Source organism: Podarcis liolepis, assembly GCF_965112155.1.
Source record: "Podarcis liolepis genome assembly, chromosome: 2".
NCBI lineage: Eukaryota > Metazoa > Chordata > Lepidosauria > Squamata > Lacertidae > Podarcis > Podarcis liolepis.
Window position 1 is genome coordinate 112,648,575 of NC_139555.1, and position 15,133 is coordinate 112,663,707.

The 15,133-nt window shown below is 46.3% G+C and overlaps 1 protein-coding gene across 1 annotated transcript; it reads left to right on the plus strand.

The window, feature by feature from the left end:
- The first annotated feature begins 208 nt into the window (after nucleotides 1–208).
- Nucleotides 209–10,030, plus strand: LOC310701903 (E3 ubiquitin-protein ligase TRIM39-like). Its single transcript, XM_083493407.1, has 4 exons — nucleotides 209–704; nucleotides 3,770–3,859; nucleotides 6,003–6,086; nucleotides 7,726–10,030. Exons 1-4 carry the CDS (start codon nucleotides 623–625, stop codon nucleotides 8,244–8,246), a joined length of 777 nt encoding a protein of 258 aa, XP_083349533.1. The 5' UTR covers nucleotides 209–622; the 3' UTR covers nucleotides 8,247–10,030.
- Nucleotides 10,031–15,133: the final 5,103 nt, after the last annotated feature.

A 15,133-nucleotide genomic window follows, 5' to 3' on the forward strand; every position in this document is an offset into this window, starting at 1 on the left:
CATCATCATCATCCAATTTTTATATCCTGTCCTTTTTCCCTGATGAGGACTCTAGGTGGCTTACAACTAAAACAGAAACAGCTAAAAATATAGGCAGGAAACAGGGGAAAAAGTAACCAATTAAAACCAATTAAGTAATAAGTGGTATAAGAGTACTTTAAATGTACAATGTGCACATCCAAGCCACATACCTGTTCCTCCAGGGAATGTGCAACCCCATCAAGAACAGGTAAGCTGCCAACTTCCTGAAGCTGGAAATCCACTAACCCACAGGATTTCCCTTCATTGCAGGATCCAGCTTCAGTTCATGGGATGCCAACTGCCGTACGTCCTTATTGCATAAGCGAGTCAGTCGCAAACCTCAGGGAGGTTGTCAAACATGTTTGGTGTGTTCATCTCCAGATGATATCGCTGGGAACTGAGGAAGTCTCGTTTGCACAAGACGGAGGAGGAGGGTTGTTCCTGCGCCAATTTTTACATATGGGTGGTTGTTGTTTTTTGTTGTTTTTTTTACAACTTGAATTGTCTATGAAAGTTAAGAACTCTCCCTTCTAAGGACAGAAAGGCTAGCTTCCAGGAACCATCTCGCTTGCAGAAGCTGCTTCTAGAGAAAGCCTAGAGGATGGAGGATGAAGAAGGATACATGACAATAGACAGAGGAAGCAGAGACACCTATGCGCCACCTGTTCCCCCAAAGCCACAAGGTATGGACCAAAACTGAGTTACAGTAAGCTTTAACTAGCTGGCAAGCAAATATTCCTGTCAAGGGTGTTTGATTTCTTACTAAAGTTGCTGGCTTGTTATTGTTAATAGGAGAGTGTGTGTGGTTTAGTGGCCAGAGTGTTGGAATAAGGTTTGGGAGCCTCGGGAGCAAAGCCTCCCTGCTCAGCCACAAAGATCACCTTGGGTCATTTATTCTTTCTCAGTCTAATTCTTAATTTTTGGCCTGTTTTCAATTTTGCGTAAGCCGCCTCAAGTCCCAGAGTGGAGAAAACTCCACTGCAAAAAATCACCCAACCCAGGTCAGAGCTCTTTGTGGAGAACGATAAATTGACTCAGGTCTCTTCTCAAGAGAGCCTTCTTCTTCCTCCAACAATTAAGCTTGTCTTATAGAATATATACCCCAAACAGCACAGGCCCTGTACAAGACAAGGAGATGGAAGACATCTGAAGGCAGCCCTGTTTAGGGAAGCTTTTAATGTTTGATGTATTACAGTATTTTAATATTTTTTGGGAAGCTGCCCATAGTGGCTGGGGAAGCCCAGCCAGATGGGCAGGGTATAAATAAATTATTATTATTATTATTATTATTATTATTATTATTATTATTATTATTATTGAAGGAGACCATGTTAAGGGTTCAGTCGTTTTCAACAAGAGACTAGGCTACGTATAATTAAAACACATTTAGAGCACCCACAGGGACGCGGGTGGCGCTGTGGGTTAAACCACAGAGCCTAGGACTTGCCAATCACAAGGTTGGCGGTTCGAATCCCCGCGACGGGGTGAGCTCCCGTTGCTCGGTCCCTGCTCCTGCCAACCTAGCAGTTCGAAAGCACGTCAAAGTGCAAGTAGATAAAAAGGTACTGCTCCGGCAGGAAGGTAAACGGTGTTTCCATGCGCTGCTCTGGTTTGCCAGAAGGGGCTTAGTCATGCTGGCCACATGACCCGGAAGCTGTACGCTGGTTCCCTCGGCCAATAAAGAGAGATGAGCGCCGCAACCCCAGAGTTGGTCATGACTGAACCTAATGGTCAGGGGTCCCTTTAGCTTTACCTAGAGCACCCACACTTCCCAGTCCTAAGAACTGCAGTTTACTTCTCACAGAGCAACCACCCCCAGCACCCTTAACAAACTACAGTTCCCAGGATTATGGGGGGGTGGGTGTGTATTTTAACTGTATGGTGTGTATGCCGCCTATAGGACCAGGCATTTGGTATGATTAATCTTATCAGCTCTCCACATAATAGCTGTAAAAGAGTCGTGCTTGGGAAAGTAGCCTATTCAGGCGGATTGCGCTTCTTTCTTTGCCTCTGTGGTGAGGAACTATTCAGCAAGAATGGAAACTTTTAGGGCGGTACGTCATGCCTAATATTAGGCAAGGTTCCTTCCAGGATCTGATCACTTCACTGTGACTCATAAGAACTTAAAGAAAAGGAGCCAACATCTCTCAGGGGCCAAGCAGATGCTTGCATAGCTGATGTTTTTGCAACTGTATTCCTAAGTATATCCAAGAGTAGCACTTTACACCTGCCTGAGATTTCTGCAACCCCATTAAAAAGCCCCCTTCTTAGGGTTGCCATATTTCAGGAAGTGAAATTCAGGGCACAAAAGTTGTTGACCTCAAAATTCTGGATTTTTTTGTGCCGATTTTACGAAATCTCCCCCCAACCCCAGACGCTATTTCCCCCAGTTAAATCCTGGACATGTCCAGGAAATTCTAGACGTGTGGCAAATCTGCCCCTTCTGGAATATCAAGGCCAGGCTCTTTGTACCATAGCAGTCATCAGGCACATGAGCAAGAAGCTGTTAGTTCAGCTCTCGGTTCAGCTCAAACTAGCCTTTAAACTAGCCTCAGTCCCCTCTGAACATTGGCCATTTGTGGCAAGGAGGGCAAAACAATCTTTGGTGCTATTCAGCTATGCTTTACTCAGAGCAGACACAGCAAAATCAATGAACCCGTGTTAATCCTGTTCATTCATTTCTGTGGGTCTGCTCTGAGTAAAATCTAGCTAACTACCACCCCTTATCTAGTAATAGTGAATTCATTCTCTAAGTGGGGATCCTTAGGTAGCAAAAACAGCACCATCTACGGAATCAGCAAGCCAGAGTGTGGATTCCAGGTTTTGCAAAGTACAGTACAATAAATATTGGAGGGTTTGGGCAGCATGAATGAATCTTTGCGTCAGCCATCGGGCATAGCAATAAAACAACAATACGATATACAAAGAATAAAACTAAAAAGTCAATTATATAAAATACATTTTAGGGGGCGACAAAATAATAGTAGCAAAACATAACGATAATAATAGTAAGATCCTAGGAGAGGAATCTGGGTGACGACGCTAATGTCACTCAGATAGCAGCTCTCAGTCTCATTGCTCTCTCGACAAATTTGGCAACCTTCTCTGTTGTCGAGCCGCTCTGGTTGGCCAGGAGTGAGAACAGCTTGGCTTCGCAAGAGTGGCCCGGGATGGCAGATAGGAGCGGCGTGATGGTCTCGTCCCTGAGATCTTTATATAGGGAGCAAGACAAGAGAACGTGTGACGCAGTCTCCACGCAGCCAGCTCCACAGGGGCAGAGCCGGTTCTCGAATGAAGTTCCTTGATATCTACCCTCAAGAACAGCCGAGGGTAACATATTTAGTCTGGCCAGTGTGAAGGCCCGTCTGAGTTTTGGAATGGTTAAGGTAGACAAATAAGGTGCCCGAAAATCAAAGTGGGAGGGGGGCAGATAAGCGTACCAAGCACTAAATTTCTTAATATAGGCCAGATTATTTTGCTGCTCAATATCCTTCATGCGCTGATCAATAATAGTTTGGGGTGGGCAGCAGTGGGACCCTAATGGAAGGGAACCCCAAAACAAACCAATGAAAATAATCTTGCTCACTCCAGGGGCACAGAATGAAGACCAATTGGAGGGGTGGTGGTGGAATGGAGTATTCCCAGATGGGTTCACTTGGAACCCTCAATCCGAGCACTCCATGTGCTTCTGCTTTTCATAAAATGGCTGTGGTTGCGTTTTCCTGATGAAACTTTATCAACTCCACAGAAACTCCTTCGAAATGCTGCAAAGTCACGCTGAGGGTCTTACTGGCAGTCAGCATCGCTCTGAACGTGGCCCTGATCATTGTTCTTATAGGTAGGTTTCTGAGCTATTCTAACTCCTGGTGGGGCTGCCCCATATTTTCCTGGCCCTGCTCCTGTGTCAGAGACATGGGGAACCTCAAGCTGTCATCATGGGCTGGCTGGATGCCAAGGAGTGGTGGGAGAAGAAGACTCAGAGCCAGGGGACTGGTGGTGGGACAACGAGGAGTGGCTGGAGAGAGAAGAGGGAGCCGACTTGGAGGAGGGGGTGTAGGGAGCAGAAAGAGGCAGCAGGGTTTAGTGAGCAGGAAGAGGCTATGGCAGAGAGCAGTCCAGAATCAGAGGCAGAAGCAGAGATCAAGCAGGCTACTGAAGGTTTGTTAGAAGAAAAAGAAGAGTTTGGATTTGATATCCCGCTTTATCACTACCCTAAGGAGTCTCAAAGCGGCTCACAATCTCCTTTCTCTTCCTCCCCCACAACAAACACTCTGTGAGGTGAATGGGGCTGAGAGACTTCAGAGAAGTGTGACTAGCCCAAGGTCACCCAGCAGCCGCATGTGGAGGAGCGGGGACGCGAACCCGGTTCCCCAGATTATGAGTCCACTGCTCTTAACCACTACACCACTGGTGTGGTGTAGTTAGGGGTGGTGAGATTTCTTAGGAGATCCCCGTTCCCTGGGAAGAGGGACTGATGGTTAACCCGCTCAGATAATTGTGTATCTGTGCAGGGAATAAGGGTCTACTAACAACACTCAAGATGATCAGCAGTGATGAGAGTCTAAGCGTAAAGAATGTTGCTATATCCTCATTATTAAGATCGGGACAATACTTTGCAAAACCAAAAACCTATCAATGGACCCCTCTTCTTCTTCTCTGCACAGTAGTTGAGCATGCTCAGTAGCTTGTCCTCTAAGAACATTCCAGAAGCAGGCAGATGGGCTGATCCACAGGAGTTTGGAGGAGGCCTGGATATTTCTTTTAAGTCTTAGTAAAAAAATTCCTTCCAGTAGCACCTAAAAGACCAACTAAGTTAGTTCTTGGTATGAGCTTTCGTGTGCAAGCACACTTCTTCAGATACACTGAAACAGAAGACTTAAACAGTCTTTTAAGTCTTGTTTGCGGTAATTGCATATTCCTCCAGGTTCTTTATCTACCATCAGATATTGTTGTGGAATGCAGTGGAGTATGCCTGCAAGAAAGTGTGACCTTTATCCCGGGCAGAACTTGCCCTTGGAGTTTGAAATCTCTTGAAATGTTAGATCTCCTCCTCCTCTCTTTTTTGTCCAGCGCAGCCCCAGGAGTTCTGGAGATGTTTTTACAAGCCTGCTCGATGTATATCCAGTGAATCATAGTTTTATATTTATACAGTATATCAGGGCCGGCTCTACCATGTGGCAGAGGGAGGTGGCAAAACCTGAGGTGCAGAGAGGGGCTAGAAAGGCTTCAGCCCCGAAACAAGCTTGTTGCCCTAGCACGACTGGTGCGTCAGTGAGGCAGTGTGAGGTGATCCGCCTCAAGTGGCATGTTCCACAGAGAGCAGGAGATCCCGAACCAGACTGAGTAAGCCAAAAACACATTTGAAAGCCAAAGTTGGGGAGACACCAGCAACACCTTGTGGAATGCCCCTTTTCTGTCAAGACTGGCAGTGAAAAGGGGAGGCTCCCACACAGCAGCCATGTTGCTGCTGGTCTCTTCCCACCTGACCATCTGGATGGAGGACGTTGGTGGCAGACCTTGCCTCAGGCGCTGAAGGGTGTTGGACGGCCCGGCAGTATATACACCGTATTTTTTTGCTCTATAAGACTCACCTTTTCCCTCCTAAAAAGCAAGGGGAAATGTGTGTGTGTGTTATGGAGCGAATGCAGGCTGCGCAGCTATCCCAGAAGCCAGAACAGCAAGAGGGATTGCTGCTTTCACTGTGCAGCGATCCCTCTTGCTGTTCTGGCTTCTGAGATTCAGAATATTTTTTTTTCTTGTTTTCATCCTCCAAAAACTAGGTGTGACTTGTGGTCTGGTGCGTCTTATAGAGCAAAAAATACGGTACATAATTTACATACATAATAAAGAAATGTGTGTTTAGTTTATTATACTGTTTGTTGTCAGGGGGCGGCCTGTGCATGAGGCCTACTGTTGGTCAATGCTGGTTACATAAGGACACAGGCTCTCTATCCCTGCCCTAACCTGAGCTATTCTGAAAGTTTTCCAGGTAAGAAACGTGGAAGGCGGTTCCTGCTCGCCGAGTTCCCCCAATTCATGCACTGCGCTTCCAGGAAATCCAACAGGTAATTTAAACACCTTTGTCTCTCTTTGAATGCAAAGCCTACCATAACCCTCCTTAATAATTTTACCATACATTTGTAAGGTGGTAGTACTACTGTTAAGGGACGCGGGTGGCGCTGTGGGTAAAACCACAGAGCCTAGGACTTGTCGTTCAGAAGGTCGGCGGTTCGAATCCCCGCGACGGGGTGAGCTCCAGTTCCTCAGTCCTTGCTCCTGCCAACCTAGCAGTTTGAAAGCACATCAAAGTGCAAGTAGATAAATAGGTACCGCTCTGGCAGGAAGGTAAATGGCATTTCCGTGCACTGCTCTGGTTCACCAGAAGTGGCTTAGTCATGCTGGCCACATGACCCGGAAGCTGTACGCTGGCTCCCTCGGCCAATAAAGAGAGATGAGCGCCGCAACCCCAGAGTCGGCCACGACTGGACCTAATGGTCAGGGGTCCCTTTACCTTTTTACTACTGTTGTGAGACGCCTTAAGACAAACTGCAACTTGGTGGTGAGTTTTGACCCACCAGTTAAAGACCAGTGTCCAGCTCTCGTCCCTACACACGCTACCAAGAGGTCTGGGACCTTTTGTGAGATTTATAATGTGTGCTCGTTGTGAATATGTGTTTACAAGCCTTCACCTTTTGCCCACAAGACATTCACACACAAGAGGAATAAAAACTGGTTTACTACCGAGTGATAGAATAAATGGACGCTGCTTCAGATAGCAAAGATACAAATACAGGTAACTCTCAGCTTAGGTGGAAGTTACGTTCTAGGGGTGGCAATCGTGTATACTCGAACCACGCCCCTTGGAACTGCCCCTACTCCAGCAATCTTACCTTCCAGAGTTGGCACACTGAATGGGTCTTACCACTCAAGCAAGGAGATCCTCCCGGGGCCCTGTAAACAGGGCAGAGAGCTTAAAATCTGTTTCCACACTGGGGATACCCTGCACAAAGGGCTTCTAAGCCCATCTGCCACTGTGCATTTAATCTGTGTGATGTCAGCCGGTCAGCCTTAAACTATGCGTAGTTGGAACCGCACGTGTTCAAAGCATGTAGCTTGTAAGTTCCCTGTATAAGCGGGAAACAACTCACACTGTAAAGGTAAAGGGACCCCTGACCATCAGGTCGAGTCGTGCGGCGCTCATCTTGCTTTATTGGCCGAGGGAGCTGGCGTACAGCTTCCGGGTCATGTGGCCAGCATGACTAAGCCGCTTCTGGCGAACCAGAGCAGCGCATAGAAATGCCGTTTACCTTCTCGCCGGAGCGGTACCTATTTATCTATTTGCACTTTGACGTGCATTCGAACTGCTAGGTTTCTCCAAGTTTTGGAAGGTGGAATATAGCAGCCAGGGAGGAATCTACCATCCTATGGTGTTATGTACTGAAGTTCTCACCCTGGGCCAGCAGGGGGATACTGTAGATAGTTATGCAAATAGGGGATCAAAAGTGACGTTCAGTGATTGGATAGTTTTAGAAAATTGTTACAGTTACCTTGTACTGGAGCTCTATATAAGCAGGCTGACGGAACCCTTCAGTTCAGTTCTGTTCCGGCCTGAGAATAAGCAAGAGCTGAAGAATCGCTGTGTCGTCTGATATGTTCACCCACAACTTAACATACGGTCTGATCCTTCATTTCCTTTCCTTTCAGCCCGTGTGACTCTGGATCCAGACACGGCCCACCGGCGGCTGGTGGTATCCAAGGATGAGAAAAGTGTGCGATGGGGAGAGGTGGAGCAGACTCTTCCCAACAACACCAAGAGATTTACCCAGCGCGTTTGTGTGCTGGGCAGGGAGGGATTCGCTTCAGGCAAACACTGCTGGGAGGTTGGCGTGAAGGGCAAGGGGGAATGGGCAGTGGGGGTGGCCAAGGAGTCTGTGAAGAGAGAGGGGCCGACAGACTTCAGCCCGGCTGCAGGCATCTGGGGGATAGGAGAATACGAGGGACTCGGAAACTACATAGCTTTCACCACTCCCCACACAAGGCTCTCCTTTCGCAAGAGGCCACAGTGGATCCGCGTGTTTTTGGACTACACTGCAGGGCAAGTGGATTTCTTCGATCCGGAAACCCAGACCACAATCTACACGTTCAGTTCAGCCGCTTTTGGAAGGGAAAAGGTTCTCCCTTGGTTCCGTGTGTGGGATGGAACCGAACTTATTGTGCGTCCCTGAGACACTGGACTCCGCCTCTGGAGCAGTCTAGGATCTGTGACCCTGGAAAACCCGACTGATGTCTCTCCATAGCACCTTCCCGTATTTTTACATAGTTTTTAATTGTCTTTAAATGGTTTGATTTCAGTTGCATTGTTTTAACGTTTCGATGCTTGCGATCCTGGGGTCCTTTGGAAGGAAAGGTGTACAGTGGTACCTCAGGTTAGGAACTTAATTCGTTCTGGAGATCCGTTCTTAACCTGAAACTGTTCTTAACCTGAAGCACCACTTTAGCTAATGGCGCCTCCCGCCGCCACCACGCAATTTCTCTTCTCATCCTGAGGTAAAGTTCTTAACCTGAGGTACTATTTCTGGGTTTGTGGAGTCTGTAACCTGAAGCGTCTGTAACCTGAAGTATCTGTAACCCGAGGTACCATTGTATTACAAATGTAATGAACAATAAGTAAGATAATCCTCTCAAATTATAGAGCCCTAGACTGAGGGGGAGGTTCCTATATAGTTATATCTCTATAATTGCAAGCAAAATGGTTTTCTTTTTAAGGAAACCACGGAAGTGAGTAAGGGCAGATCTACACTGATCGGTTAAACGTTATTGAATATAATGTTATATACAGTCGTACCTTGGTTCTCGGACGTAATCTGTTCCAGAAGTCCATTTAATGTCCGAAAACATTCGAAAACCAAGGCGTGGTTTCCGATTGGCTGCAGGAGCTTCCTGCACTCAATCAGAAGCTCTGTTTCCAAAGAATGTTTGAAAACCGGAACACTTCTGGGTTTTTGGTGTTTGGGAGCCAAAACAGATGAGCAGTGCTTTTTTTCCTGGGGGTACTCAGGGGTACGCATACCCCTAAACATTTTGTGAATCTAAGTTTGCCCTCATTGAGGGGCAGTATTTCAATATGAGTAGGAAAATGAGAGTACCCCAAACATTTTTTTGGAAAAAAAGCACTGCGTACAAGTACTAAGGCGTTCGGGAACCAAGGTACGACTGTGTTGTTCAATGCAGTTTTCCATTGCCAGTGGCTTCCTGCTCTGCAGCACCCTCTGGTGTCACATTTTAATGACGCATTTTTAACGTTATAAACTTCGAGTGTAGGTCCGCCATAGGTGCTTCGAGTAACTTGGGAGCATGTGAGTCATTGGAGCAGGGCAACATCCTACTTTGTGCTAATCTAGCATCTTGTATACATCTTGTATCTGTAAGCATGGTTTAAAGATTTTGCTTACCAGAGAACTGCAAAGCAGGTTTGGCCTAGCAGGTGAGCAATATCAGCAGTCTGGACTCCATAAAACTTTGAGAAAAAGTTCCCATGCGTATTGAGAGAACAAAATTGAGACAGTTCAAACCTGGATCCTGGCAGAGAAGAATGCTATTTTCATAAGCCAATTGGCTTTCTGGATTCAATGGAGGGGGGCAGACTTCTGTTTGCCAGGACATGTCACTATAAAAATGGTTTTCTTCTCAATACCAGCTCAGAGAATGCAACTGTAGAGAAGACCACATGGAATGAGACGATCAGTTCGGAGAAGGACAATTGGAAGAAGCCAATTAAGGAAAGGATCACAGTTTGAAGAAAGGATGACGATTCAGAGAAGACTTAAAGAGCAGAATTCAAAGAACTGCACCCGTCTGCATATCTCCCCTTTTTGCACTTGTACAGGATCTCTGGCTGAGGTCTTTTGTAGATGCGTATATGAATAGGGGAATATCTTCGCAGGGTCAATCCCCACAAGGGCGAAAACACTTTGTTGTATTTCGTCAGGTAATAAAGCTGTGAGCTTTCGTTTTGGGTCTGGTTATTTGTCTGTATATTCCTTTGCAAAGGAAAACCCCAGACTGTGGTCTGGTTGTTTATCCTGATACCTTTTGCATTGCTTTTTGCAAAGAAAGCACCTTACACTGCGTGTCTCGGCATAGACCAGGGGTCAGCAAACTTTTTCAGCAGGGGGCCAGTCCAGACCTTGTCGGGGCTGGACTATATTCGGGGGGGGGGGAGGAATGAATTCCTATGCCCCACAAATAACCCAGAGATGCATTTTAAATAAACGGACACATTCTACTCATGTAAAAACACGCTGATTCCTGGACCATCCGCGGGCCAGATTTAGAAGGCGATTGGGCCGGATTCGGCTCCCGGGCCTTAGTTTGCCTACCCATGGCATAGACGCATACAGCAAGGTTGTTATTTGAAGTTTGCTATCCAGTTTGATCCCCGAACTGGGTTGTAGGCCTAACAATCCAATGCAACTCTGAGCTCTTCATAGAATATCAGTATGGGAGTTGTAGTTCAGCAATAGCTGGAGAGCCAAAGTGTTATGTACTGAAGTTCTCACCCTCGGCCAGCAGGGGGATACTGTAGATAGTTATGCAAATAAGGGATCGAAAGTGACGTTCAGTGACTGGATAGTTTTATCTTGGTATGAGCTTTCGTGTGCATGCACACTTCTTCAGATACACTGAAACAGAAGTTGCCAGATCCTTCTATATAGTGAGAAGGTGGGGAGGGGTGTTACTCAGAAGGGTGGTGGGAATGGGAGATAGGCAGATAGCTGGGAGAGCCTGTTGACGACTCTTAACGACTGCAATAGGTCTTACAGGAAAAGGCAAGGGGTGAGAAGGTGAAAAGTGGCTTAGTCATGTATAGTGAGATAAGAATCCAATGTCTTTGTTCAGCCCAGGTTTTTCCATTGTTTTAAGTTTGGTAATGAGTTGTAATTCAGCAGCTTCTCTTTCCAGTCTGTTTCTGAAATTCCTTTGTAGTAAAACAGCTACTTTGAGATCTTGTATAGAATGTCCTGGGAGATTGAAGTGTTCTCCTACTGGTTTCTCTGTTTTGTGATTCTTGATGTCAGATTTATGTCCGTTTATTCTTTGGCGTAAGGTTTGGCCTGTTTGTCCAATATAGAGAGCTGAAGGACACTGTTGGCATTTGATGGCATACACAATGTTAGACGATGAGCAATTAAATAGTCCCGAGATGGTATGTGTGATGTTGTTGGGGCCAGTAATGGTGTTGTCCGGGTGTATGTGGCAGCAAAGTTGGCATCTGGGTTTATTGCAGGCTCTGGTGCCAGTGTCTGTGTTAAGTCTGGTTGTAGTATTATTGTGGGTTAGGAGTTGTTTAAGATTGGGTGGCTGTCTGTAGGCAATGAAAGGTCTTCCTCCCAGAGCTTGAGAAAGAGAACTGTCATTGTCCAGGAGAGGTTGTAGATCTCTGATGATGCGTTGTACTGTTTTAACTTGGGAGCTGTATGTGATGACTAGAGGTGTTCTGTTATTTTCTTTTTTGGGTCTGTCTTGCAGCAAGTTCTCTCTGGGTATCAGTCTGGCTCTGTTGATCTGTTGTTTAACTTCATCTGCTGGGTATTTTAGTTCTGAGAAGGTTTGCTGTAGATCTCTTAGGTGAGAGTCTCTGTCTGTAGAGTTGGAACAGATGCGGCTCTCTCTACAGACAGAGACTCTCACCTAAGAGATCTACAGCAAACCTTCTCAGAACTAAAATACCCAGCAGATGAAGTTAAACAACAGATCAACAGAGCCAGACTGATACCCAGAGAGAACTTGCTGCAAGACAGACCCAAAAAAGAAAATAACAGAACACCTCTAGTCATCACATACAGCTCCCAAGTTAAAACAGTACAACGCATCATCAGAGATCTACAACCTCTCCTGGACAATGACAGTTCTCTTTCTCAAGCTCTGGGAGGAAGACCTTTCATTGCCTACAGACAGCCACCCAATCTTAAACAACTCCTAACCCACAATAATACTACAACCAGACTTAACACAGACACTGGCACCAGAGCCTGCAATAAACCCAGATGCCAACTTTGCTGCCACATACACCCGGACAACACCATTACTGGCCCCAACAACATCACACATACCATCTCGGGACTATTTAATTGCTCATCGTCTAACATTGTGTATGCCATCAAATGCCAACAGTGTCCTTCAGCTCTCTATATTGGACAAACAGGCCAAACCTTACGCCAAAGAATAAACGGACATAAATCTGACATCAAGAATCACAAAACAGAGAAACCAGTAGGAGAACACTTCAATCTCCCAGGACATTCTATACAAGATCTCAAAGTAGCTGTTTTACTACAAAGGAATTTCAGAAACAGACTGGAAAGAGAAGCTGCTGAATTACAACTCATTACCAAACTTAAAACAATGGAAAAACCTGGGCTGAACAAAGACATTGGATTCTTATCTCACTATACATGACTATACCATTTCTCACCTTCTCACCCCTTGCCTTTTCCTGTAAGACCTATTACAGTCGTTAAGAGTCGTCAACAGGCTCTCCCAGCTATCTGCCTATCTCCCATTCCCACCACCCTTCTGAGTAACACCCCTCCCCACCTTCTCACTATATAGAAGGATCTGGCAACTTCTGTTTCAGTGTATCTGAAGAAGTGTGCATGCACACGAAAGCTCATACCAAGAACTAACTTAGTTGGTCTTTAAGGTGCTACTGGAAGGAATTTTTTTATTTTGACTATGGCAGACCAACACGGCTACCTATCTACTACTGGATAGTTTTAGAAAATTGTTACAGTTACGTTGTAGTGGAGCTCTATATAAGCAGGCTGACTGAACCCTTCAGTTCAGTTCTGTCCTGACCTGTGAATAAGCAAGAGCTGTTTGAAGAATCACTGTGTCGTCTGATATGTTCACCCACAACTTAACACAAAGGTTCCCTATACCTGCTGTGAGTTGGAAGGGAACCCTAAGGGCAATCTAGTCTAGTGCCCTGCAATGCAGGTGGTTCTGTATTATACACACACACAGTTAAAACACACTTGCTTTTAAACTGCTGGTGCAAGTTTGTGGTATTTCGTGTCAACATGATACAACATCCTTTTCGAAGTCCATCTTGCAAACTACGAAAAAATAAGGAAGCTGTTTAAATTCAGCTGCAAGCCAATCCCAAGTGTCCAAGAAGCCTTGTGGGGTTTTGATAGATGCCCCTGAAATTGCAAAGGAGCTAGAAATACTATCAACCTTTGAGATGGGACAAGCTAGAAAAAGAAGAAACGTCAGCTTGGGTATGAGGTCGAAAAAGAGGCGCCACAAGATCCAAAGCAGAAATTCAAAGCAGGTTATTTGAAGCAGAGGTTGGAGGGCCATGTAGGATCTAGTTGAGATTCCTGCGTTGCAGGGGATCCCTTCCAACTCTACAATTCTAATACAGTGATACCTCGGGTTAAGAACATAATTTGTTCTGGAGGTCTGTTCTTAACCTGAAGCACCACTTTAGCTAATGGGTTCTCCTGCTGCCGCTGCACGATTTCTGTTCTCATCCTGAAGCAAAGTTCTTAACCCGAGGTAATATTTCTGGGTTAGCGGAGTCTGTAACCTGAACCGTATGTAACCCGAGGTACCACTGTACCTTGAACGTGGCTTAGTTATACACTGGCAACCAATGCAAAGCTTTCCTCGCTGGTGTAATATGCTGGTGCAGAGCTGTTCTGGCTAAAAACTGGAGCCCAGCATTCTGCACTAGCTACAGTTTCCTCACCAACCTCAAGGGCAGCCCTGCGAGGAGCACATTGAAGCCATGCAAACTAGAAATTACCAATGTCTGCACCTCTGAGACCAGGCTGTGTTCCTGTCCAGGAATGGCCACAGCTGGTGCATCAACCAAAGCTGGGACAAAGCACTCAGTCACTGAGGGCAACTAGCTCTGCCTCCAGGGACAGCGAAGGACCTAAAGCCACATTCACACTTATTAATAACACTTTAATACTCATGGAAAACCCCAGGAACTGTCGCTTGTTAAGGGTGCCTGGAATTGTGGCTCTGTGGGTGAGCACTTTTTGCAAACTACAGTTATTTGGGGTTAGCCAGGGATCAGAAAACTTTTTCAGGAAGGGGCCTGTCCACTGTCCCTCAGACCTTGTGGGGGGCCGGACTATATTTTTTGGGGGGGGGGGAATGAATGAATTCCTATGCCCCATAATAATCCAGAGATTCATTTTAAATAAAAGCACACATTCTACTCATGTAAAAGCACCAGGCAGGCCCCACAAATAACCCAGAAGTGCATTTTAAATAAAAGGACACATTCTACTCATGTAAAAACACGCTGATTCCCAGACCGTCTGTGGGCCAGATTTAGAAGGATTTTGGGCCTGATCTGGCCTTAGTTTGCCTAACATTGGGGTTAGCCATGACTGGTAAAGTGATATAAGACGACACAGGTGGCACTGTGGTCTAAACCACTGAGCCTCTTGGGCTTGCCGATCAGAAGGTCGGCGTTCGAATCCCTGCGACGGGGTGAACTCCCATTGCTCTGTCCCCGCTCCTGCCAACCTAGCAGTTCAAAAGCACGCCACTGCAAGTAGATAAATAGGTACTGCTGCGGCAGGAAGGTAAACGGCGTTTCCGTGCACTCTGGTTTCCATCACGGTGTCCTGTTGCGCCAGAAGCCACATGACCCAGAAAGCTGTCTGTGGACAAACGCCGGCTCCCTTGACCTGAAAGCGAGATGAGCATCACATCCCATCGTCGCCTTTGACCAGACTTAACCACCCAGGGGTCCATTTCCTTTTTATATACAGTGTGCATCCAAGCCACGTACCTGTCCCTTCGGGGAAAGTGCAACCCCATCGATAACAGGTGAGCTTCCAGTTTCCCAAACCTGCAAACCGCTAACCCACGGGATTTCCTTCTTCGCAGGATTCAGCTTCGGTTTATGGTGTGCTGCCGCCGTACGCAATCATTGCACAAGCGAGTGTGTCACAAACCGACAGAGTGGAAAGGTGCATTGCTTCACATGTTTGGTGTGGTCAACTCCCGTGGCAATTGGGGAAGTCTCATATTCATGAGACTGAGGAGTAGAGGGCTATTTTTACGTGCTATTTTTGCAGCTTGA

Bases quoted from the DNA above. Each gene is read 5' to 3' on its own strand.
- LOC310701903 (XM_083493407.1), top strand. From the start codon at position 623: ATGGAGGATGAAGAAGGATACATGACAATAGACAGAGGAAGCAGAGAC. The intron at 3,860-6,002 runs GTAGGTTTCTGA...CTATTCTGAAAG, and splicing joins CCTGATCATTGTTCTTATAG to TTTTCCAGGTAAGAAACGTG. The intron at 6,087-7,725 runs GTAATTTAAACA...CTTTCCTTTCAG, and splicing joins GCTTCCAGGAAATCCAACAG to CCCGTGTGACTCTGGATCCA.